The sequence below is a fragment of the Vicugna pacos genome, chromosome 14, assembly GCF_048564905.1.
Source record: "Vicugna pacos chromosome 14, VicPac4, whole genome shotgun sequence".
Classification (NCBI taxonomy): domain Eukaryota; kingdom Metazoa; phylum Chordata; class Mammalia; order Artiodactyla; family Camelidae; genus Vicugna; species Vicugna pacos.
The window spans coordinates 9,201,966-9,228,493 of record NC_133000.1 but is presented as its reverse complement, the minus strand read 5'-3'; the positions used below and the strand labels follow the sequence as shown (position 1 = coordinate 9,228,493).

The 26,528-nt window shown below is 36.5% G+C and overlaps 1 protein-coding gene across 6 annotated transcripts in view; it reads right to left on the bottom strand.

The window, feature by feature from the left end:
* Nucleotides 1-24,519, bottom strand: part of NBEA (neurobeachin) — a 540,106-nt gene extending 515,587 nt beyond the window's left edge. For all 6 annotated transcript variants that reach the window (XM_072976118.1, XM_072976119.1, XM_072976123.1 and 3 more), the window contains exon 1: nt 24,161-24,519. In XM_072976118.1, the coding sequence (XP_072832219.1) occupies nt 24,161-24,460 (300 nt within the window). In that variant the 5' untranslated portion in view covers nt 24,461-24,519. The remainder of the gene's footprint in view (nt 1-24,160) is intronic.
* Nucleotides 24,520-26,528: the final 2,009 nt, after the last annotated feature.

The window sequence follows — 26,528 nt, the reverse complement described above, 5'->3', positions numbered from 1 at the left end:
AGCAGGATGTAATATTCCTTCAGACTGTATTCCTCCTTAAATGACACCCCTTCCTCCAGCATGCCCATGTTGCCTAGCCCAGTGAGAATCAATCACACTTTCTTTCCAAGTGAAATCTATTATTGTATTCATCACACTTGTTTACCTTATTTTCTTCTATAAATATGTGAAGTTCCTGAGAGGAAGGATCTATGTCTTTAATATTTATACTTCCAACGCTTGTCAAGCACACATAAGGGACTCTGTGATATTTGTTGAGTGAACTAATGGCATAATAAAGGATTTTGTTTGTTTTATAATTTAGGATATAGGCAGGGTCTGATAATATGGTGGAGTGATTCTTAACATAGCAAAAATCAGAACTATAAATTCTAGACAAAATATTAAAAAACAGCTATCTGAAGGCACTGAAGAACAACCAAAGATAGATATAAAGAAAGAACATTGACAGGTGTAAAAAAGTAATGATATTATGTAAAATTCTTTCTTATAACTTTCAGTTTAGGAACAGGCCCAAATCCACATCATGAACCAGAAGTTAGGAATAATCACAGCAGTTTGAATATGATATAAGCAATTCTAGAAACGAAGAGCACAAGAGAGAGGAAGCCCCAAATACAACCTGGGCAAATGTCTGGCTGAACCATGAACTATTCACGTTCATGAGGTTTCAAGTGCTGCCAACTATATGAGAGAGAGTTCTGCAGTTTGAGTTCAACCAAGCAAACTGACACCTTACCTTTTTAAAAAAAATTCATAGAAACATAACAAAATGCAAGGCATTATTCAGTGTTAAGGATACAATTCAAAATTATGTAACATATAGTTAACAAAAAGAATACAGTCCATACTCTAGATAAAACATAACCAATAGAAACCAACAATGAAATGACCCCGATGCGGAAATTAGCAGATAAAGATTTTAAATCAACAATTGTACTATGTTCAAAGAAGTTTTAAGAAATGTCATAATGAATGAAAAGATTAGAAATCACAGCAGAGAAGTACAAACTATAAAAAAAGAACCAAATACAAAATCTAGAACCAAAAGCTATGATACTTAAAGTAAAATGTTCACAGGTTGGGCTAAACAGCAGATGGGAGAAAAGTCAGTGAAATTAAAGATAGATCAATTTAAATACTTAATCTGAAGAAAAAAGAAAAGAAAAAAAGATTGCGAAAAAATGAACAGGGACCTGTAGGACAAAAATCAAAGATAATTGTAACTGCAGACCCAATAAAAGAGGACAATGAGAATAGAAAATTTAAAACATTTATAGAAACAATGAGTGAAAATTTCCAAACTTTGGTAGAAGACATTAACTAACAAATTCAAAAAGCTCAACAAAAACAAGCTTCAGCAATGAAACATCTGAAAATCAAAGACAGAAATTTAAAAGCAGCCAGAGAAAAAAGTCATGTTACAGACAGACAAACAATGATTGAATGACACTTTATTCTCCTTAGAAAAAATAGAGGCCATAAGGCACTAGGACAACACCTTTAAAATGCTGAAAGAAAAACCGTCAACCCTAATTTCCATACGCAGCAAAAGTACTCTTCAGGAAGAAAGGCTAAATAAAGGTATTTTCATATTTTAAGAAAGTAAGAATTTGTTACTAGTATTTAAAAGAAATGCTTGTAAAGTTTCTTCAAGCTGTACAAAACTTATACAAGATGGAAATTAGAACTTCTGGAAGGAATAAGTATAAGGGGATATTTTTCTTACTATATATTTAAAATATAGATGAACATTTAAAGTCAAAATTATAGCACTGTATGGTGTGGATAAATAATGTAGATGTAACAAGTATGACAACTATAGTAGAAGAAAAGGAGGAAGAGGATAAATGGGTATTTATGACTGCAAGATTCCTACTTTTTAAATGATAGAGTACTACATTAACTCTAAGTGGATCCTCAAAAGCTAAAGATGTACATTACAATCCTCAGAACAACCATAAAAAAGAATACAAAGAGGTATGACCAAAAAAATAAAGTAATGAAACTCAAAACTATATTCAATTAATTCAAAAGAAGGTAGAATAGGAGGTACACAAAGACAAAAACCAGCAGAGACTGACAACAAAAACTGGAAACACCTCAGAGTTCTATCAATAGCAGAATGGATAAACTATAGTATATTCATATGATGGTCTGCTACTAGGCAATAAAAAGTAACAAACTGCTGATAAACACATGAACAAATTGCAAAAGCATTATGTTAAATGAAAAAGGCTTCATTTAAAAGAGTTCATTCATATCATCAGATTTCATTTATATAAAATTCTAGAATACCCAATACTAATCTAGGGTGGGAAAAAACTCAACACTGGTTGCCTCTGGGGATAGTGGCAGGGATTAATTAGGAAAGGGTTAATTACATTAATTAGGAAAAGTTCTGAGGTGACTGTAATGTTCTATATCTCAATAAGGGTTTGGGAACCTAGGAACTTGCATTTGTCAAAACTCATTGAACATTATTCTTAAGGTTGATGTTTTTTCATCACACATAATTTTAAATGAGGGCAGCAGGGTCCATAACCAAACACTGAATTTGAGCTATTAAATAGCATGGCTTCAACCTCATTTGAAATAACATAAAAAAAAAAAAAAAAACCAAGATGGATTGATGATGGATGAATATGTGACAAAGCAAGTTTAGTAAAATGTTAACTGTAGAATCTAGGTGCTGGGTATATGTGTGTTCACTGCAAAACTTTTCCAATTCCATCAGTAAATATTGATTATCAGAGGCTAGTGAGCCAGCTCTAAACGTTATCATTAACAAATAGGACAATGCAGACTTTCCAAATATTTCCCAAGCTCTTTGTTACTCATTTTTTCATCAGCATTGCTTAAAATATGCCCATCTACAGATTAGAATACTGATTAAAGAACAACTGTAAATGAAAAGCATATGCTTCTATACTTCCCTCTCTTCTTCCATACTGACTGAAAGCATAGTTTATAACACGCACAGGATACAAAACAAAATCCTAAACCTTGTGAACCTTCATCTGGAAAGGAAAATTATTCCAATTTTCAAGATGGATTAGATTTCCTTAAAGTACTGATTAATGTTAGCATCTATTCTGTGCAAGATAATTGTGCACACTCTACTTTATCTACATTTACACTTAGATCCATAAGCACAGGCATGTAAACAAGTAGAGGGGCAGAGCAGTAGAGCAGTAATAGAGAAGTCCTCTAGAAAACACAACCACAGAGCCTCAAAACTCTGCTTTTTTTTTTCCAGAGAAGAAAGCAGCACGGAATAGTTTGCAACACGCCACAATGAATAAAAAGATTAGCTTTATGATCAGATATCTTCATGTTGCAACCTAATATCCAACATCTTCTGTGCTCAAGCCTCACCTTGTATTTTTACATCATCTTCCATGTCTCTTCTTTATGACACTACCTGAGGCTCCACTTCCCAAACAAGATGTTATTTACCCCTTCTTGGAACATATATAATTTTTTATGTTTCTCTTATAAAACTTATGAAATTTGTGTCTATTAGAAAGAAACAGACTGTTAAAAGGCTTAAGCATCAGGCAGCCAACTTTCCCTGCAGAATCTTGTTTCATCACGTGTAGACTGTGGTTAACAGGACTATCTCACAGGGTTATTGTGAGGATTATTATACTTTTCCTCCTGAATGGACTCCTGGATAAAAATTACTATTATTATTATTCTATTATTATTTCCATATGAGCCTAACTCAGTACCAACAACATTTAATAGGCATTCAACTTAAAAAAATACTTTAATTGAAAAAGCATGTGAATAAGCTATTCATGTGTTACTGACTGACTATTGCTGTGATCCATACATATAAACATGTTTAAATAATTGTCCTTTTATATTTAAAGATGATACTACTAACTCATCTGTGGTTATCAACAAAAAACTGAGTTTCCCTTTGATTCTTCTAAATTTTGCTTTTATTTTAGCCCTAAAATATTAGATAATTTTTCCATTACCTTCATTTTCATCATCATTTCTGCTATATTCATTAGGGCAATTCTTCTCCATCACCTAAGCACATGAATAAAAGCAAACCCTATCCCTATTAAAACAGTCAGTTCTGGACTGCTCCCAGTTTTCCATGTTTAGAGGCTTTTCAAATGTTCATCCTCATGAAAATTTGAAACTTAATATATACTGAGACATAAAATTAACAAGATAAGTTGATAAATTTTTAACAGCATGATTATTCATTCCATTGTGAAACCTTCAAGCAAGAACAGGAAACAATTTATGATCTGGCAAAAAGGGGGGAATAAAGGCAGAAATCAAGTTTTTAAATGTTCATGCCTTGATCTGCATTACACAGTAATAAGTGTCAGATTTCTATTCTCTCATCAGACAGCTCTCATAACGTAGAACTTGCAGAGGCTCCCTTAAGTCAAAGGGACAAAACTCAAACCCAAGGCTCTAGTTCCTTTCATTAGAAAACAAAAGAGTGGGACTCAAAATAAAAATGGCAGAAGGAAAACAGCATTCTAATAGCAACAGATTAAACAAATTATTACTACAAGGAATATGATTAAAAAAAAATCATGGTCACTCAGCAAAATAACACCTATCAGTTGTTACTTGATAGGTAATATTCAAACCTTCTTACTTACAGGCGCTAAAAGGAATCAATGTCTGAGAAGAACTGAAGACTTTCTCAACTGATGTTAAAACACATTAGTAATCAGGGCACATGTGTGGAAAAATTTCCTTGCTCACTTACCAAGTACCTTAAAAAAAACCTCTCTACTTTTAAAAGTTTTTATTTTTGGCAATAAATAGCACAACATAATCTCAAAAAAAACAAAACAAACCTCTCCATAGATAGTGCCATTGAACTATAAAAATTTTCCCTAAAATTACATCACTAAGGTTGTAATATATCATTTTAAAAATTCTATAAAATAGTATATAACATCAACAAAAAATTTTAAAGAAATATAAGATATAGTTTAAATGCTTCCTTCTTGGACAAGTCTTTCCTATTTTTCTAGAGCAAGAGTCTACAAATTACTGCCTACAGGTCAAGTCTAACTTGCTGCCTTATTGTAAATAAGGTTTTATGAGAACAGAGCCATGCCTGTTTACTTATATATTGATTAAGGCTGCCTATACTATAATTAAAAATAAATATATTTGGTTTTTGCCCTCAGTTCCTGGCACAAAGCTTCAAAAATCCTTGGAATTTCACGAGTAATAGGATTTTTTTTTACTCATAATTAACCACTTTTGATCATACTTAAGGTTATGCTAACAAGGTGACTCAAGTTGGGCACTTAGATGGTTTCAAGAGAAGGGATGGCCAATGACAGACCAAACATATGAGTAGAGGGCTGGAGACTGAGCTCAATTATGTGGCCAATGATTAAATCAATTGTCCTACATGATGAAGACTCTATAAAAACTCTTGAACAATGAGGTTCAGGGAACTTCCAGGTTAGTGAATGCACTGATTGATGTGCTTCTGGGCACAGAAAAGGCATGAGAGCTCTGTGTGCCCACTCCAACACCTTGCCCTACATCTCTTCCATCTGGCTGTTCCTGAGTTGTATCTTTTATGATAAAACTAACTGTCAGTATGGCACTTTCCTGAGTTCTGTGACTCATTCTAGCAATTTATTGAACCTGAGGGGTTGCAGTCAGCCAGGCAGAAATGCAGGCATCCACATTTAACAGCTGGCATCTAAAATGGAAGCAGACATGTAGGACTGAGCCCTTAACTTGTGGGTTTTGCACTAACTCCAGGTAGTTAGTGTCAGAATTGCACTGGATTCTAGGACATCTAACTGGTGCCAGAGATTTAGTGTTGTAAAACTAAGTATTTTCATTTAAATACTGGTTATGTCTGCCTTTCTACTACAATTGCAGAATTGAGTAGTTGTGACAGACACCATATGGCCCACAAAACCTAAAATACTTGGATCTTTATAGAAAAAGTTTGCCTACTCCTGTTCTAGAGAATTTGTTTCTCACAGCCTCCTGTTTCAACATTTTTGGTCCATATCACTAACACATTACCTATTCTTTATATACTTACATGTATATGCACAGCTGACCCTTGAACAACATGAGTTTAAACTACACAGGTCCACTTATACATGGACATTTTTTAATAAATACTATACTATTGCTCAATCTGTGATTGGTTGAATCTTTAGATGTGGAACTGTGAATTTGGAGGGCTGGCTATAAGGTTATATGTGGCTTTTTGGGTGCTCAAGGGCTGGGCACCCCTTACTCCTGTGTTGTTCAAGGGTCAATCATATTCCACTTACTTGTCTACCTTCCCCAGGAGATGACTACTTATGAAAAAAAAGCCAGTTTCATTAATCATTCTATCTTTAGGAACAATTTCTTGGCATATGATTGACTAAAGTTTAATAAAAATATCTATTCCAAAAACAAGCTTCTTAAAGCATGTTTCTATCCCAGTGCATCTTCTCATTGACTTTAATATCAGGTCTATGTTCTGGTTCTTTAAAAAAAAAAAAAAAGAAAGAAATACTATTTAAAATCATAGAGTAATACCATGTTAAAGCCTGAAAGAACCACATGTATCATCTAACCCAATCTTTATTTTCAGTCAGGCAAAATAAAGTCTGTAACATGTAAATGACTTGCCCAACTAATTAGTAATAAAGACAAGATTAGACTCCAAGTCCAAAAATCAACATTCTTTTCACTAACAATAGCAAACTTATCTAATACCAGAAATGAAAAGAAAAATGTCACAAATAAACCTAAGCTTTGTTCAGAATGTACCCTCAAAGTAACCTCCATTCAAGCTACTCAGAGTACCAGGCAATGAGAAGGAGACTGAATCAGGACATGAATTAACACACTGCTTCCTTCATCAAGGAAGTCTTGCTATGGGGGGAGGGGGGAAACGTTATTTGAAATGAACAGTGTGCTTATTGACAAAGTTGATTTACATTCTGGCACAAGCTCCTCATCTTATCTTAGACCAACAAACATTTCACAAATATGCAAACCTGGTCTATGAACTACATTTTGAATAGTTAACGTCATTAAATGAACCTCCTGTACAGTAGCAGAAACTGTTAATAATATAATGATCTGTCATCTATATAATTCATATACACAGTTCTCACTTAAGAAAAAAAGGGAAAATAGCATCATTTATTTTGTTTTCAGATATACAAAGTATGTATGTATATAGACACAGATAAAGAAAAACAGATAAATAGATACCAGAGGGGAGAGAGAGAGAAACAGGCTCAGAGAGATGAAATACTTGGCTCAAGGTCACTAAGCAAAGAAAAGGCAGAGCCAGGATTTGAATTCAGATTAGTCATACCACAAAAGCCAAGCTCTTTACAGGAAACCAGGATTCAAAAATGAATTTGACTCAAACAGCATTTACACATTAATTTATAAATCTAAGTACAGAGAGTCAAATACATCAGTTATAGTTATAAAAGTCTTAAAAGAAGCAGGTACAAGATGCAGCTAGAAGCAGCACCAATTATATACACTTCACCACTGAACAGGCTGTCTTCTCTGACAATCCTGTTGTTTCAGGAGAGAACCAGAAAAAATACTGAAAAGAGTAAGAGAACACCAGGCTGTCTAATCAGATCAACGTACATGGAATAAACATACTGCTTTGCTCACATCTCTCTCTTGCCAAAACATCTTGTTCCATATCACCCAAAGTCCCTAAGATCACGAAGTTTCACTTTTCTCAAGTGTAAAATAGGGATAGAAATGCCTCTGTCATTGAGTTATAGTATTAATGATAATACTATATTTTCTTCATTGTAAGGAATATTTTCACAAGTTAACATTTCTGAAATCAACATGTAACTCATAATTGATGTGTACATTTAATGTGGTAGTGCTTTTTTTTTCCCTATCAAGAGCTGTTATTAAATCAGTACAGTCAACAGCCTAGCAGCATACCCAACAAAAACTTATAACCACTATTATTATTTTATTACATTTGGTGCAAACAAGCACCAGATGATCCTAGTTTGTTTTGGAAACAGCTGCATTTTAGAACTTCTCTTTTATGTACTTATATATAAATAAATACATGTTTAATACATTATTTTTATTTCTCCTTTGCTTATCATTTGTTGTCTAGAGACTTTGACTTTGCCAATTGCAGTTTTGCCAACCACATTACATTTCAAGAATGTGACTTCTGAGGGTGTTGGGAGACTGATGTACTTACAAGGCGCCAATAGAAAGCAAAAATGGAAACACTTAACTGCCTCAAAACTCTGTGTGTAAGAGAAGGATCCATAGTAAGAGACAGAAGCTTTAAGTTAAGTCCAAAAGGATAGGTAGGAATTTGCCAGAAGGAAAAAGCATTTGTAGAAAGAAGGTTAAATATACTGTGCTGATTCAAATTTCCAGATCTGGAACGCCCTAACTCCAGCCTGTCCGCAAACTCAGCAAACTCCTGCTCCCCTTGGAACCCAGTTTCAAGAGAATTCTCCACCTTGAAGTCTTTCCTGACTCCTGCAAATAGTTAATCACCCCCTTCTTCTGTGATGCTTTACTCTAATACATACTTTTACTCAAGGTCACAAGACAAAAAAGAGGCAGAGCCAGGATGTGAATTCAGGTTAGTCATACCACAAAAGCCTGATCACATTATTTGGCACTTTTTTTTCAAATTTATACAGTGGTCTCTCTTACTAGAATTTAAAGTCCTTAAAGAAAAGAATTATCTTTCCAATCTCACTCTGCCCCCAGGTTTGATCACACTATCCCTCGGTATGGGCACTTGAGGTCCTAACAACTACCTAGAAATCAAAGTATGTTTAAATTAACCTTCCTCTCACCTCCATCAGATACGATTATTCTTACTGTTATTAAAGGAGAGTGAAGATCTTGATTTCCTACAAACACTACAGCAGATATAAAACTGTAATTAGCTGAAAAAAAGTCAAAACTGGATAAAGTAAATATGTAATGCCTTTAGATGCACAGACGAAGGCATATGAAAATAAAAATATGGGGGAGAAAAGAAGGAAAAAGTAGAAGGAAAAGGAAAAAAAATTCAAAATAAGAAAGTAAGGGGTTCGCATGACGGAAAATATTGTCAAGAACTTCTCTGTGCCTAAGTTTCCAAATTCAGAAAACAGATAATCTTTGAAATCTTATCAAGATAAGCACTAACATTCCAGAATTCTAGTATGCTAGTATTCAATCCAGAGTATTATTGAAAATATGGTACTCCTGACAATTCTAAAATCAGCAACCTAAATACAATAGGGGACTCTTATTCCGATAAATCAAGTAAATCTTCACAAAGTGTATGTATTCTGCTTTCCAGATAAAGGTAAGGTTACTTCTTGATTTCCAGTTTTGGTGAACAGGGCATACATGGATTTCCAGAAAGTGTATTTTCACATAAATGTTTTTAATAGTTAACCTACAAAAATCATTGTTTATTTCATTAAGAAACAGTCTAGCAAATTTTATGTTAGAAATAACAGCACTGCATCCAACTCCTACAAAATAATTACATTTTATTTTGTTTCTTCAACTGTGTAGCAATGTTTACAATTTGCCTTCCGAAGTATCTGCTGACAATAAAATGCCAATAAAATAATTTGTTGCCATATTGATTTCCATGAATTATTTAGGAAACTTTTACCAGGGCAGGAAGAACAAGTTTTTCCCCAGTGATATGTGGTTTTTAAATTGTTGCTATTAAGTCAATGCATTAGTTTGGATGAGGTTTACTGACACCTAACAGGAAAACCCACAATGAGTGGCTCAAACAATACAAAGATTATGTATATATATGTGTGTATGGTATAGACATAGGCATATATACACACATATATATGCATATATATAAGCATACATATTTTAAAAAGAGAGCATGCTAGGATATCTATTAGTTTCTTTCCATACTTCCAGTGGTTCATCTACTTTTGAGATGTCTCCTCTAAACCAGTGCTGTCCAATAAAATATAACACAAGCCATATTACATCATTTTAAATTTTAATTAGCCACATTAAAGTAAAAATTAAAAAGGGCAGAGCAGAATAAATATTATTTAAAAATATGTATGTAAAAGAAAATAGATGAAATTAATTCTTATTTAGCCCAATATATTTAAAACAGCATTTCAGCACATAACAAATATTTTTAAATTATTAATGAGATATTTTACACTTTTTATACCCAGTCTTCAAAATCACATGTAAATTTTATGCTTATGGAACATTTCAAGTGCTCACCAGCCACATGTGGCTAGTAGTACCATATGACTGCACAGCTCTAGACAGAGCTAGCCATCTTTCAAAACTTAACTCAAACATCACACCACTTTATAAAGCCTTCCCTTGACTCCCTTGGTACATTTCTCCATTCAGTGTTGCCCACTATTTCCTAATTTATTTCCATCATAAAATTTACACATTTCATTGCCTATATTTTTCACTCCCTACAATACTATAAATTTCTGGGCAGGGACTGACTGTGTCTTGATCATTGTATTCTCAGTGCTTAGCATTATACATGGTGTAAGTATTCAAAAAATATCTGTGGAATAAAATGGATATATGATCAGGAATAACATTAGACTAAAGATAAGTATATGTATTCAGATCCAACAGAATAGTGTTTAAATAGTGGTGGGGCAGGAGGAGGAGAAATAGCCATGAACGAAAGAACTAGAAAACCAGCAAATTAAATACAGTAATCTATCTTGAATAATTAAATCAATTAGAAAGTGGTAATTAAGTCAGCTGTAAAATGATATAATTCAGTAACAGTGTATAGTAAACATTAATACCCAACTATCATAAAGCAAAATGTTAGAAGTTCTCTAGTTTTTCCTCAGGAATAAACTACATTAATAGAGCCTCTCTTTAGCAACTAGTAACATGTGCCACAAATGTGAAACACCCAATTATTAAATGTTATTCTTATAAACTACCTCACTATTAATATGCCTTTATACTTCTTACATACAAAGATATTAAATTAGGGCTCTAAGATACAGAATGCATTATCATATTGATCCAAAACCCCAAGCACTCTTTCACTGAAGTGAAATCTCTTTTGTAAATGTCTATATCCCATATTTTCTAAGCAGGTCATCTTCAATTTATTTCAGAGTTTGGCAGCATAATTTTTCAATGTAATTGGGTGCAGCTGTCATTCTGAATGACAGTTTGTCATGCAGTAACTAAAATACATTAGTTTACCTTTCAGAGTGCAGATCACTAATCAGGTTAAACATTATTTCTAGAATAAAAAAAGCCCAGTATAATTAATGAAAGAAAGCAGCAAATCTGACTAAAATCTATTTGCTCAACATACCTCCTACAAAAGTACCTAAATGAGTATTTTCACAGAGGAAAATGCTTCACAGCTATTCCATCCATCCATCCCAAAAATAAGACAGTCAGTCATCTAAAAAATGAGTGCTTTTGATTCCAAGGCCCAGGATGAAAAAATGTTAATGGCTCAAAACAACTCCATGACCATTCAGGCAACTTTTTTGAACTGTGACCAATTAGTGTAGTCAGTCCCTGTGTGGTACTAATGAAACCAAAAAAATGAGTTACATTTCCTTTGGAATCTAAACTTAGTATAGTCAATGGTTAAAAGACTGCATCTATAATCCCACCCAATTAGGACCTGCTATCTGCCAGGTGGATGACTTCAACAATAATAGCAATGTGAACATATAAACACCCAGAAAACACACACACACACACAATTCAAGCCTTAGCATATTTTATTCATAGGAACAGATACTCCAAAGAAACTTACAATGTAAAAAGTCACACTTTGGTGAAGATGAATCATTAAATCTCAACTCTTAAAAATCATGAAAAGTAAATAAACTACTTTATAAATACTTGCTGCATTATTATATTATTTGATCTACTACCTGACTTTTTTTTTCTGGAACCTTCTTTCAGTTTTGGAATGTTGGTAAGTGAAAAATTATAATTTGATTTGCAGAAAGGAAATGTCCTTTAGGGGGTGAGAGGAAACAGGATATCCTTACAGGGGAAGGAGTTTAACAAAACAGTACTAATACTAGACCAGTTAAGGGAAGAAAGCTTATTCATGGTGCTAACTGAAAACTGATACTTGTCATCTGCCTCTACAAGTATTGGATCATGTTGGTACTTGTCATCTAACTCTGCTTGGATTAAATCAAGAGCCGCTGCAGCCACTGACCTCCAACACAGCCTGAAAGGAGTGCAGGATGGAAATCAGGAATAAGGCACTCTGTGCTCTGGGAAAACTGGCTGATCAGGCCTTCATATAGATATTTTCAGGAGATTTTATGACCCCAATTCTTGCGTCTCCTCATATCTAGAAAGGCACTAAAATCATTAACGGTGACATCTGCTCCTCATGACTAGCAGCAGCCTCTGCCTCAATGTGCACCTGACTGCATGTACCCCTCTTCACTGAAATCATATATAATACTGAGTTTTCCCACTGCTTCTTGGAACAGTTTCTCAGAGCTTTCTGGGATGCTGTCTCCCAGGCCATGGTCCTCATTTTGCCCCAAATAACACTTAACCCACAACTCTCACATTGTGTGGTTTTATTTCAGTTGACATTGGTGATAGTAATACAGAACTGTATCAGATCCATGAATTTTCTTCTAGATTTCAGATAACCATTAACTCTAATAAAATGTTACACTTCTAAGAATTCTGATTTTCTAAGACTGACAAAATTAAAAATAATTTTCAACACCCTCAGTTCTTTTCATCTCTTCCTCCACCTCTTCTCTTATTCATGAACCACAAATGCCTACACAAATAGAGCTCCTGAAATAACTCACTGAATTGGACCCTAATAAATTTTACCCTGAGCAAGCCTGAAAGGATTAAAAAAAAATTAAGTCAATGAACACTCATAGAATTAAAAAGGGAGGTGGGGGAAATTTTCCACAAGAAGAAATAAAGCTGATTTAACTGTAGTTTATACTTGACACTGTAGGGGACATAACAATGGAAAGACTTCCTCATGATCTGTGTCCTTGGACAAGCTATCTCCTCTGTGTAGAAAGCTTTTCCATGCCTGTCCTTTTTATCCTGGGAAAGTTAGTTGTCCTTCAAGATCTAATCCAAAATCAGCTAACCAACGATACCTTCCCAGACTCCTCCAGGCAAAGGTAGTGGAACCATTAATATTTCCGTAGCATTTTGTTTAAATCTTTGTAATATTACTTTACCACTGTAATTTGTCTGTCTTTTCTTTTTCCGATATTGAACTTCCAGTTATTGAAGGTAGGGACTATGTAATTCCTTTAAATATTCCCAGTGAGTATCCTGACTCTGGCAATAAAACACTAGGTTAGGATTACTAAGTAATTTATTTAATCATCACTTTGAGTGTTCTGAGAGTACCTGAGTTAAAAAAAAAAAAAAGTATGCTTCTTCATGAAAGTTATAACCCCAAATGGGTTGAGGTAAAGTAGAACTACAGGCACCAAGATAAAATGAAAAAAGCACTGGACTTGGGAATCTAGGTGATAAATCGAAGTCTGTGAAGGACTGTAGGATCTTAACCCAACCGGTTATAGAGTCAAGTGATAGAGTCAGGCTATTCAACAGATCTGAAGACCTTATGACTCCTTACGCATTTCAAATAGCCAGAAAATTTTCTTTTAAACATATAGTATATATATATTTTCACCTAAATATCTCTATCCTTCCCCCTCTCCCAAAAATAAGATAAAAACTAAAATGTTAAAGCAAACACAGAAATTAAAAGAGCCAGACAGAACAGCCTGGGAAGACAAGATTTGTACCCAAACCAGAAGTAACAAAAATAAGCAAACTATATCAAATGTGAAAAAAAAATGCTTATTAAAAAGAAAAGTTCACTAAGCAGCACAAAATTCTAGATTCTATGTTAAGTACTCAGTATTATCAAGGTGAATAAGACAACCTTCTGATCTCAAGGGACTGGAGACTCTAGGGTAGTCTGACAAGTAAACAAACAATTAAAATAGAATGGGCAATTGCTAAATTTGAGATATGTACAAAGTGTTATGGGAGAGCACAGGATAGGAGGAAGAGCTTTTAGGAGGAGATCAGCAAAGGCATCACTTAAGTGGGAGACAAGAGCTAATCCTTTGAAACATGAGCTGGAGGTCTTTTAAAAAATGAAAGAACATGATGACTTTGAGAAATGCAATAATTATTTAGCAAGTAACAGTAAAGACAGTATAATAAAAGAAACATTCTTCCACTGATGACTCATATCTCATAAGCTTTAAAAATAATTTAAATACTTCATTTAAATTCAAGGACTTTTAAAGGGTAATCAAGTTATAGAAAATTAGTACAAATCAAGTAAAATAACTCTATGACATTTTATAATAAAATATTGTTTATATAATTAGAGCTGAAAGCACTTCTCCTCTTAAAATACCAGACTTAGTTTAACTTAGAAAGACAATGACTACTTTTATTTCATTGAAGATTTTACATTCCAGGTAAAGATGATAAAATAAGATAATGCATATTATATGCTTAACGTAGTGTTTAGCATGTAAAGATTCAATAAGTGTAAGCTGCTATCACTGTCATCATCACGATTAAAGAGCAACAAACCTAGAAATAGAATCTAGCTTTGAATCTAATTTCTGCAACTAAACTGCCTTACAACCGTGGACAAGCCCTTTAATTTCAGTCACAGTTTACTTATTATATTAAAGTAAACCCACATTTATTTCAAAAGGGTTGGTAGAGAATATTAAAAACATAAGCTATGAAATCAAACCCAATTCTATAAATGCCAACTCCCTCCTCACATGTGAAAAATTTTTAAATAACACTGGAAATACTTACATACCATCTTTAAATCAGCTGCAAGTTATTTCACTCAGAAAATGAAAGTAGTTGTTAAGAGAAATATATCTAGACATGACACTTCCATAAAATTTCATAATAATCAATATTTGCTCTACTTTAGTGAACTGGAAAGGGAATCACAATTATTGGAAATTGTATCACCTAGATGCTAGTATACTAAATTCCTTCTATAACTCATTTGTTTCACCCAAGCAAACATGGTATATGTGGTGGTTCATTTGACTAACACGAAAATAAAACAAATCTATTCTTTCTATATAAAATAAATATATTTATGTACACTGTTATTTTCTTGCTCAGAATAGTATCTAAAATATCCACCTTTTGCCTAGTGAGAAGTTACACAACTCAAGGCTAGTTATCATTTATTAAGACTGTATAATCAATTCCCCAAAACTCAAAAATTAATTTCACGACATAGGTGGTTAAATCATTTTGTGTACAAATCCATCAAATTGTCCTACATTCATTTTTATTTCCTGTGCACAGTATGTCCTGAATTCTCTATGGGCAGCATTCTTTAGCACAAAATCAACTCACTGAGGCTGGCTGGTCCCTCCCCTTCTGGTATCATCTCTTCAAATAATGCTAGCCTTTGGGATAATTTCCAGGTAGCTACATTTTGTTTAATAATGGAAAAGACTCTAGCCTTTGCATCTGAAGGCCTGAGTCCCAGCTCTGCTACTTAATAACTGGCTAAACTTGTCTAACTACTTCACATTTCCTGCACTCCCAGTTTCCACATCTGTAAAGAAGGAATGGCATCTGAAAACAGAGGATTCTGAGGATTAGTTAAGGCAGCACAATTTCACAAGTATACTGTATAACAATTAAGAGTTATTAAAATATACGATAATATTATTTTCTAAAACAACTGATCACAAAATAGTTTTCAGTCTTCTAACTTGCCCCTTAGGTTTGGTTACTCAAGTAATCTTCTAAATACTTAAGCTAATACTTCCAGGGGAAGGATCATTTACCCAGGATCACCCTTCATGTCCTGGTACATCTATATGTGAAACTCTGCCATGTGAAGGAAGGCAGAGATGGAATGGGTTCCAGGCAAAGGAACTTGTGAAACCTCATGCCCTCCCCAGTTTTCCACCAGGAGAAACCACCCCAGGCACTGTTACAGACTAAGCAGGAGTCAGGAGAACAGACCCCGACGTTTCATCAGGAGAAGAATCCCTACTCTAACAGCCTCACCAGCTCAGGTACTCTAAGCTAAAATACCAACAACTTGGTTTTAGTTAGATCATTATCTTTTTTCTAGGACCAGGTGATCATCAGGTTCAAGATAAAGATAAAGATAACAATAGTAAGTACTAAACAAAGTTAGCTTTGTACCAAGCACTTTACATATGTTAACTCATTTAACCTGTACAACCTTATGAGGTAACCCCTTCTACACATAAGGAAACTGAAGCACACAAAGTTTTAATGGCTGTATAATATTCCATAACATAGATGTAAAATAATATAACTTTTTCCTATTGTTGAACATTTAGGTTACTGCCCATTTTTTATATCATTAAACTACATTCAACCCTTATACTTATCCACAGATAATTTTTCCTTAGCCTAAAGAACTAAGGATTAACGACAAGAGCCTCTTTAAATTTCTTGATGTATATTGTTACAATGTCATTCAGAACAGCTGTTAACATTTTACATGCCCAACAACATTATTTAAGATTACTTTAGCATGCTGAGGAAATACTGGTAATTTTCTTTTTAATCATTTCTTTTTCATGGTATCTCACTATTATCTTATGTCCTAATTTAGTGAAGATGAATTTTTGTAATAATTAGCAACATCTATTTCTTCTTTCTTGAAATGCATCAAGTCCTTTGGCAAGTTAATGTTTCTTATGATCTGTCCTATGATATTTAATACCTAAGTTTTAAAAAAATTTAATTCTGATTAGGCAGGAATCACTGAGGTACAACAGATAGAAGCCTGACTCAAACTAGTTTCAGCAAAACAAGAAATGTATTAGCTTAATGCACTGCAAAGCCTGGCAATATAACTGACTTCAAAGGCTCAAGAGATGCCGTCACTAATCTCTTGGTTGTCGATGCCTCTGTCATAGTTTTCCATTCACAAGCATACTCTGCCTTCAAGGTGGCAGAGTGCCAGTCAAATCTAGTTTTACATTCTAACATCTTAGCAACTCCAGTGATGAGCATTTTTTCTTTCTCCAGCAGAATGGAAGAAGTTAGCAAGCTGTCTCAGATAAGCAGGTATATTTTTAACCAATATCTGTTTATGATGGGCCAGGTACAGTTTCTGTTTCTGGTCCAGGAAAGCAGAGAGGGAAACCTCAAAACATGTAAGCCAAGAATCAAGAAGGGATGACTCCCCAGTGGAGTATCAAAAAATTTAGAACTATTAGCAACAGAAAAAAATGGATGTTAACATAGCTAACAGAAATCTCTAACATACCTGCCCTTGGCTGCCCATTCACCTTACACACTCACGTCTTTTTATTTATACATATCTATAATTATATATATATATATATCTTCTTAAATATCCATATTTAACAATGTTACTGTCTTAACTACAACAGAAAATGCACTCATCACCTCACAGTGGGCAGGGGAGGCACAGAGCAAAACAAAGATAATGTCAAGTTACTGGATTCAACTACAAATCAGAAATCTTTGTGCTATGAATATTATTCTTGGTCAGGTCCAAACACACATATGGTGATACCTCATGGTCTGACAATATATATCTATGTAATAACTTAACTATCTCCCCTATAATCAATATACAATGGTAAAAGAAAAACATAAATAATAATAATCTCCACTTAGAAGAGTGGAGAAAGTAAATGTGGAGGAGATAATCAAGAGGACATGACCATCAGCTGACTCACGAGCTGGACGGGGCAACCAGAGGCTCCTCACTCCCTCCCCTTTCCTTAAAATGTACACTCTACCTACTGTTCCAGGCGGGAGTGGTTCCAAGGACATAGCCCTGAAAGAGTAAGGTGTTGTTGAAACCTGGACAGTATACATGACTGAACTCAGTTAAGGCCTCTTTACAAACTTTTAAAACTCTGGCAGGCAGGTGTGCAAGATTCACTCATCTTGCAGCCACCCAAGACAAGCCTCACAGGTAAGTTCCCTTGCTTATTAAACCTGCCACCTACCAATCTGGAGTGGTCTGCCTCTTTTCTTCTGTCACCCCTTGCTCTCTGTACATGGTAGGGGAGAGGGGAATTTGCAAACCAGCAGTAAACAAACCATGGTCACTAATTCAAAGTATAGACCATATACTACTGGTCACAGTAATAAGAATTCCCTGTTGTGAGAAAAAAAAAATGTGACAATGAGTGTGTATATGTCCATGAATGACTGAAAAATTGTGCTGAACACTGGAATTTGACACAACACTGTAAAATGATTATGAATCAATAAAAAATGTAAAAAAAAAAAAAAGAATTCCCTGTTGTGGCAACAGAGTTTCTTGATCAACCAATTTGGATGCACTTATTACCACCATCTCAGGAGGCCTTACTTGTCTGTTATTCTCCACAGCCTCAAATTTTCCTTCTAGCAGCTACATTGGTTTAGCAGCCCACTTTCTCTTACTGAAGCTGAGAACTGCCTTAGAGGAAAAAGAACACAGGTCTTCATTTACCAGGCTTGAGGTTACCTGGAAAGAGTTTCTCTAAAAGCTCAGTATACTTTGGGTCAATTTACTTCAGTCAACTGGTTGAACCAGCAGCCAAAACCAGAGATCTTGTCAAGATACAGTATACCAATCCACCTTTTCAGTTTCACAGCAGCATTCAGTCTCATAGCAATAGGCCCTCACAGTCCTCACCCTCTAAGCGTCTGCATAATGACTTGCCCTGAAGCAATGTGGGACAATAAGCTAGATGAGGAGGCACAGCTACTCTACCATTTGTTCCTTGGTTGCATCCTCTTTTAAAGCTCTTTAGTAATAAGTTCCTTAGCTAGGAAGCTGGGAGTATAATGCATGAGGTGTTCGAGAAAAGTTTATAAAAGAGAAGTTTATCTGATTCTAATTTAAACTTATATCTTTCCTTTTACCATGGTGTGGAGAAAAATTGGACTTCCAACCTTCCAGGTTCTTGATTTTCTAATTCTCTGCATCTTGGATGGTAGCTACAAGCAGAAAAGAGCCTCTCTTACTAGAAAAGACAGTATTTTCTTCCCTCTGCTTTCAAGTATGCCAGCTTGGACAAAACAAATTCCTTTCTTGTAAGACATTATCAAAGGCCCCAAGAAGTGTCTAAGATACTAGAGCACCCCTTAAGTTCCAGCCTCAGCTGCTCCATGGGCAAAGATGACACAGGTGACAACTGAAACAGCTGCTCTGTAATTCCTAAAAAGAAACTGCTAGGGGAAAGCGAAGTCCTCACTGCCTGGCACTCCATTACAACATTCAACGTCTGTTTCTACAATGTCCCACTTTCAGTTACTAACGTCTATGACAGCAAGGATTCTTTCCATTTACAAGTGACAAAAATCCAATTTAAACTGCCTTGAAGCTAATAATAATAATAATAATAATAACAACAACCTTTAAAATGGAGAATTAAATGATTAGAAGATAATTGCCTCAGACACAGAGAACTCCAGATGCTCAGCAGAATCTAGAATATATTTCTCTCTCTCGGCTTCACACTTGGCCAAATTCTCATACAGGCACCCACATAGCTATAGGGTGAGTCTACCAGTTCAGCATCCCCAACAGGAGGAGTTCCAGCCCAAGTCCTATGACTGACCCTGTGGCTCTCACGTTAAATGTTCATCCCTGAACCAATCACGGGGATTCTGGATTTGTCTCAGCTATACACCAGCCCACCTGAAACCACCTACACCAGCTGAACTAAGAATGGAGGACGAGTGGTTCATTAGACAAAAACAGAGGTACTCTACCAAAAAGGGGAAATGTATGCAAGACAGACAAAAACAAGAAAAGTCCACTATTCCTGGTAATATAACAAATGCTAACAACATTTTTTTTATTTCTATTCAATGTAGTATATATATTTTTTGTTAAAAATAATGTCAATAATAATGTATAGCGAAAGAGGGAACCTCGAGATGCATTTCATTAACCACACAGTATCTGCCAAACACTGACTAGCAATATACAAAACACTTATTTAAAATTAATATAACTTGATTACAGACTGGCTATAGAATATTTGTTGCTTAACATCATTATAGGTCTAAATTAATACTTTGGAGGAAAACCATGGACTCTGTAAGATATTGAAACCTCCAGTATTTATATATGCATTCCTAATTTAATTTTCAATACCTGACAACAAGAATAACACATAATTCAAGTCAATATGAAAAGATTTACATATCAACCTAAACTAAAACGTAGAAAATTCTCTTTTAATATAAATAAACGTGGTTTCATTAATAGTAAGTACTTCCATGATTCTAAAATGCAAATACATATTTTTTAAATAAATTTAGTTCAAAAGTAGAATACATCTTTTGTTTATAAAATTATAAAAATCTTTAAAATATAAATTATTCTATCAAGCTGCAAATGAAAAAACTCTAAGGAAGAAAACTTACTATCACATTTAAGTACAAAAGAATAAGTTTAAAATTTCCTTTTAACAGTAATAATACCACGATCTGTATGTCAAGAGAGGAACTTAGCCCACAAAATCCCCTCCAAGTATTTTGTTATGCTTTTAATACGATATACAGGATGCCATTTAGATTGTAAAAAAGTAAAATTATCAGAGGAAATATTTTCTACAACTAAAGATATACTAATATATTGCACAGTGATTTGTGAAAAGAAAAACTTAAAATTAAATGCTATAGAATTATACTAAGACAGCTATTAAAAAAAAACCCTGTGAATTCTTTGATTAAGTAAATATTAATCCTTTATCTTTTCTAAAAATTTGTTTATATTAAAACCTGTGACAAATAAGAAATTTCATGTTACAAAGAAAGAACACATGATATATAAATAGAATTTACTTCAAGGAAGGAAAAACCTTACATAAATATACGTTAAGTGTGTTTACAAAGGAAGCATTGGATTAAGTAGCATGCCTGTTTTATAACTGAAACGACCAACAAAATTCTTGTTCTATAGTGAAATGTTCTTATGCTGCCATATTAAATAATTCCTCCCAAAGCCAGAGTTTGTTGATGATCAGCTTCTGCTCATTGGTAAAGCTACAATGCAAAATTCGTGATGATACACTCTCATTATAACCTATGTACAAACTAACTTACTCATCTTCCTGATCCTATCTATTTCATATTTGAATGCTTTTAAATCAACTATAATATCATTGTACAAATACATTCATCTGTATAGAAATTACTCATTTTATTTCTCATTCCATCGGTGATTCTTCAGCAAACTCCCACAATCCACCTAATAGTGAAATCAATCTCTACTTTTGGCAAAAAAGAAAAAAAAAAGGCACAAAAATTACAAACACGGGTGTGTTAAAGAAGTTCTATATTTTAATGTATACTTATGCTTTACTCTGCAGAACTTTTAATTCTTCGGGCAAGGCATGTGAGAAAAATAAAACCAAGTATTAGTATTCTCATATTATATAAAGAAAAAGAATGTACAGGAAAAAAAAGAAAGGAAAATATTTTGACAAAGGTGACTGAGACAGGGTTTTGCTAAGATAGAAACTGTTTTGTTTTCAAGTTTCATTAGTTTCTCTCCTTTCTTTTCTGTCATAGAAAATTAAGATCGAAACCTGAAAAAAAAACTCATTTTAGAGATAATAGTAGAAGTTTCCAACCTTTAGCAAGTCACTGAGTGCCCTAAATGGATTTTACTGACTTACTCATCAAGTAAATAGGATCAAGTTTTGATAATTATTTTTTAAATGCCAGTGATTGCCAGATATTTTCAGAATCAGCTTAAATTTTCACAGGACATTTTCATCATGAGCATACTGGAAAGATAAAGCACTAAACCCAAAATTCAAGAAATATTACACTGCAAATGACTAACGTGTATTCCACAATCAATACAATTAACAATTTAATAGTAAACAGCTCCTTTTGTCATTTACTCTTTCCCCCAAGTTTCCATGTAAAGATCAACTGCGTGCTTTACTACCTACAAAGAAATTTTAAACCTAACTTTTTTAATTCCAAAATCAATGCAGTTACAAAGTCTTAAGTGGATCTGGAGATATACCATATCAGTATTACTTTATTTCTAATTACTCTAATTAAACTTAGCAGTCAAGTTAACCTTCAAAACAGCATTTGCATACTGAGACTTCATGACAGATTTTCACTGCACTGAAGAGAGTTAAATTTCTTTTTTACCTCAAAAGAAATATTTCATTTCCTTTCTTAACCTACTGTGTATCTATAGAACTCCATCTGTTAAGAACTGATCCAGCATACATTGCTTCTGCTGCAGAGTCCAAACTGGTTACACATTCAAATCAGTTTCCAGCTTGTGAGAGCCTCTACTGCCTCTTATCACGTTAAGATGTATTAAGTAAGCATAAAAATACTTCTTAAAATAATCGTATAGCACATCATCTAAAGTAAAAATGGTATTAGAAATCTGGAAAACTGTAAAACACTTAAAATGTTTTCTTTTAAATCTACGGATACAGCACCTGCTGACCTACTAACATATTTTGAGATTTCATCTCTTTTCTTCTAAAAAGGAAAAAAAAGAGGCAAGTACTGACCTATTTGTAGCTGGTTAAAATTAAAACGTCAAAACAACATTTCTATTAGTGTTCTGAAAAGAATTTTGTTATACAAAGGCAGTGATACTCCCCCAAACTTACACTTTCTGTGGTGATTTGTTTGAAGGGTACACAGAATTAGAAAGAGGTGTTTTGTATTTAAACAGTAATAAATATAACAAAGACAGATATGCTCCTATCTTTTCACGTGATATCCTAGCCAAAAAACCACCCCCCCAAAAAAACAAAAAACAACAGCTTTAACTTTTCCGTGAATTAAAGAGGTACATAAACCATAGACATTATTTAATCCATATCTCGGGGCACTACTGCTGTAGCTGCAGCTTTCTTTCAGGTTTCCAATAGATCAAACAAAAATAACTGCTTAGGCAAAAAATCTGACTGCATGGGTGTTATAAAATCTCCTTGCAAACACATTTTTATATTCCTGTGATTCCACACCAAATACAATAGTCAACTGATTGCTCCTGATTTAAGCCTTGCCTTCCAAAACCCAACCTTACAGTGGGTCAAAGACTAGATATTGCAGAAGAAACTGTTTAAAAAGCTTTGCTGCAGCAAAAACTGCATCTACAAAGCATTAAAAAATGAACTAGTCTTAAATGAACTAGTCTTATTATCCTAAATTTATGATTCTCTTCTCCTTATTTCCTCCCCGTGTCTTCCCCTGACATCTTGAACGTTTCTTAGCCTCTCCGTAGATAGATAACGCAAAACATTAAGTCATACACAGTTCTGCAGTAACTCTTTCTTATCACGAAAGAAATCAAAACCTAGGGCTGAATCTAACACCTTTCCTCTAGTCTTTATCCACATGCCATGCTCTCTGAAGGCAACCACAGAAACCAACCTGTATGATTTGGTGCCCTCACATTTTAACATCTTCTGTGCACAGAAACAAACAAAAAAGACTAAGAGGTCAGCGTATTCAGGGCAGTATTACAAAGAAAGGAAGGGTACCTCAAAAGAGATTGCGGGCGGGCGGGCGGGCGGGGGTGAATAACAACCACAACACTGACACAGCCTCGGAATATATTTAAAGGCAGATACAAAACTGCATCATTTTCCTCCTCACTGGAAAACATCACACCCAGCTGCTCAAGTTGGAGCTAATGCGCCTCTCGCATTTCAGCAGCACGGGGGAATTTAGGCTCCAGGGGAAAGGCTTCATCCTCGGAGAGCGACACCACGGACAATTAAGAGTGTGGGAGAAAGAACCCCAGAGAAAAGGAGGCCTTCCGCTCCCCCTAACTAAACTCTCGAGTCGACCCAAAACCTGCACGACAAGGGATGACTGACTCCTCATAGTCATGAGAAGTGATAATTGCTGTGTTAAGTTGGGGACCGCGCTCAGGTGGCAGGAGAGGACCAAAGGAGAGCGGGAAGGTGGCGTGGCTTCGGCAGCGCGCAGGCAGGTCACCCGCTGGGCAGTACCCGCCGGACGATCTGTGCTCGCAGGGACGCGCTGCGCGTGTGACCGGGGGGTGGAGGGGTGGGGAGCCAGCGCCTGGGGAGGGAGGCCATGGGGGCTGGGAGGCGGATGGCGAGCACGCCTTTTCCCTTACCAGGTTGAGCACCGTCTCCACGATGTCCCTGTTGCTGACCTCTCCGACCTGTATGAGTCCAATCAACACTGCGAATTTCATCCGGATGTTGCGGATCGGCACCGAAGGGTTGATCATCCCCGCGGGCAGCACCACCGAGCCGGAGCCGGACGCCCCCCTTAGCTCTCCCATCCCGCTGCCCCCGCTGCCGCCACCGCCGCTGCCCCCGCCGCCTCCGCCTCCGCCTCCGGCCCCGACGGCGACGAGCCCCACGGGCTGAGGCTCCAGCCCCGGGCCCGGGCCCGGCTTCTCGCTCGCCATTTGCCCCCCTCCTGAGGAGAAGGGAAGAGCAGCGGCGCTGCCTCCGCCGGTACCGTTATACCTGCTTCGGCCCCCGCCCCCCGGCCGTCGCCTCGGAGCCCCAGCATCCACCAGCGCCGCGGCGCCGGGCCCGCTCCCCGCCTGCGCCTCAGCCCGGCCCGCTCCGGCGCCCTCCCCGGCGGAGGCGGTGGGTTATTCTCAGTCTTATTCCTGGCGGTGGCGGAGCCGCTAACCGCTGCCCGGCGAGCGGCAGTGCCCGCCCAGCAGCTGTGCCGCTGCCGCCGCCGCTGCCTCCTCTCTCACCCCCTCCCGGTCCGTCCGGCCCGGCCCGCCCCCCGCGGAGATGCTGCCGCCGCTCCGAAAAGCCCTGAGGCGCGAGCCGTTGGCCGCGGCGCTGGCGGGTGCTGGAGCTCAGGCTGTGGCCGCCGCTACTGACGCTGCTGCCGCCGCTGCTACGGGCGCCACTGTTGTTGTGAAGCCCCGACGCCGCCGCTCACTCCGCCATGTTGCCGCCCCCTGCCTGCGGTAGCGGCCACTGCGCCTGCGCAGAGCCTCTGGGGGCGGAGCGCTTGGTACACCCCCTCTTTCGCCCTGCCCTCCTTCTCCTTCCACACACCCACCCCGACACCCCTCATCCCTCCCCCAACCACCCTGAACGGATAGACAGGTGAGCAGGTGCATGGGGACCGCTGCCAGACACTGGGGCGAGCTGGCTGAGGTGGGGCGGGCGGTGGCTTCCTCGTAGTTTTTCCCTTGAGGGTGAATTCTCCCTGAGGGGAAGGACACAGAGTGTGTGTCTTGCCTTCGCTACCACCTCATTCCCTTAATATCCTCTTGCTAGGAGGAGGTTTTCATCATCTTCGTCGTTGCATCCAGTAGCTGCTACTGCCAGTGCCACGTGCCTTGTAAGGTAGGGGAGTGGCAGACGACCTCTTTCTGCCCCTCTTGCCTCTTCCTCACAGTCCTGCCCGCCTGCCCCCTCCCCCTCTCCGGAATTTCCCAGTGAGAAAGTGGCTGGCAAAGCAGAAACAAACGCACCGTGGGGAATGATCCTGCATTGTCGTGGGGAGGGATACAGATGGAGTAATGGGTCTTTTTCTACAGCCATGAAAGAGGCTGTCACCTGCACACACAGGCGCGACTTAAAATAGAACTTGTCAAACAGTGATCCGCTCTGGATGCAGCTCTGAACAACAAACAGTTCTAGAAGTCACCTCCCAGCCTAAAAAGCCTGTACTGTGTGACACTGTGGGGTAGTAGTTTGGTGAGAGCGACAAATCCCACATTTTAAAAATCCCTAACGATCCTCAGGTATGATGCCAATTAATGACCCCTCCCTTCTTCTTAGATACGTACAGTTCAGAGGATTTTGAAATTATCTTAAAATATAATTAATTCTCTACCAGCCTTGATCTGTGATAAAAGTAGATTTCTGTATCTTCACATATATAGAACGAAAAAATTACTTTTAGTTTAAAAACATTAAAATGTACACAGCAATCTGCTGCTAGTGTTGAATTAAAACCAAATAGACTTGACTGCTATTTTCTTCCTCGAAATGAAGGATGTAATTTTCTTTAATATTTCATGAGATATGCCCTTTTCAATAAAGATCCATTGTAAGACACCAGAGCTATTAGGTATCTTGAGGTATATTCAAATCATTTTAATTGTCATCTCAAATGAAAACAGTCAATATACAAATCTGTCATTATCTGGTTTGTTATTACTCTTGTTTAATTGGATTGGCTAGTCAAGTTAACTGTCAGGATATTGGAACACGTTAAAATGCTAAAGTACCATAGAGCATGCATAACAAAATTCCTCAAGACCAGTGCTTAGAATTAGTTCTTGGTTGTGTGTGTTTGTTTAAACCTGCACTGAAGTGATTGAATTATTAAAAAAGTTAAGCAAAATTTCTGAAAGAAGTGGTAATTGGTATGTCTATTTACATTAGGTAGCAAGTGAATTATAAATGTTAGAAAGATTGAAAGTGTATGGGAAACTTACGAAACTTTTTAAATCTTAGCAGTGTGATTTAAATATGCTGTCACAGAAAAATCCTGTG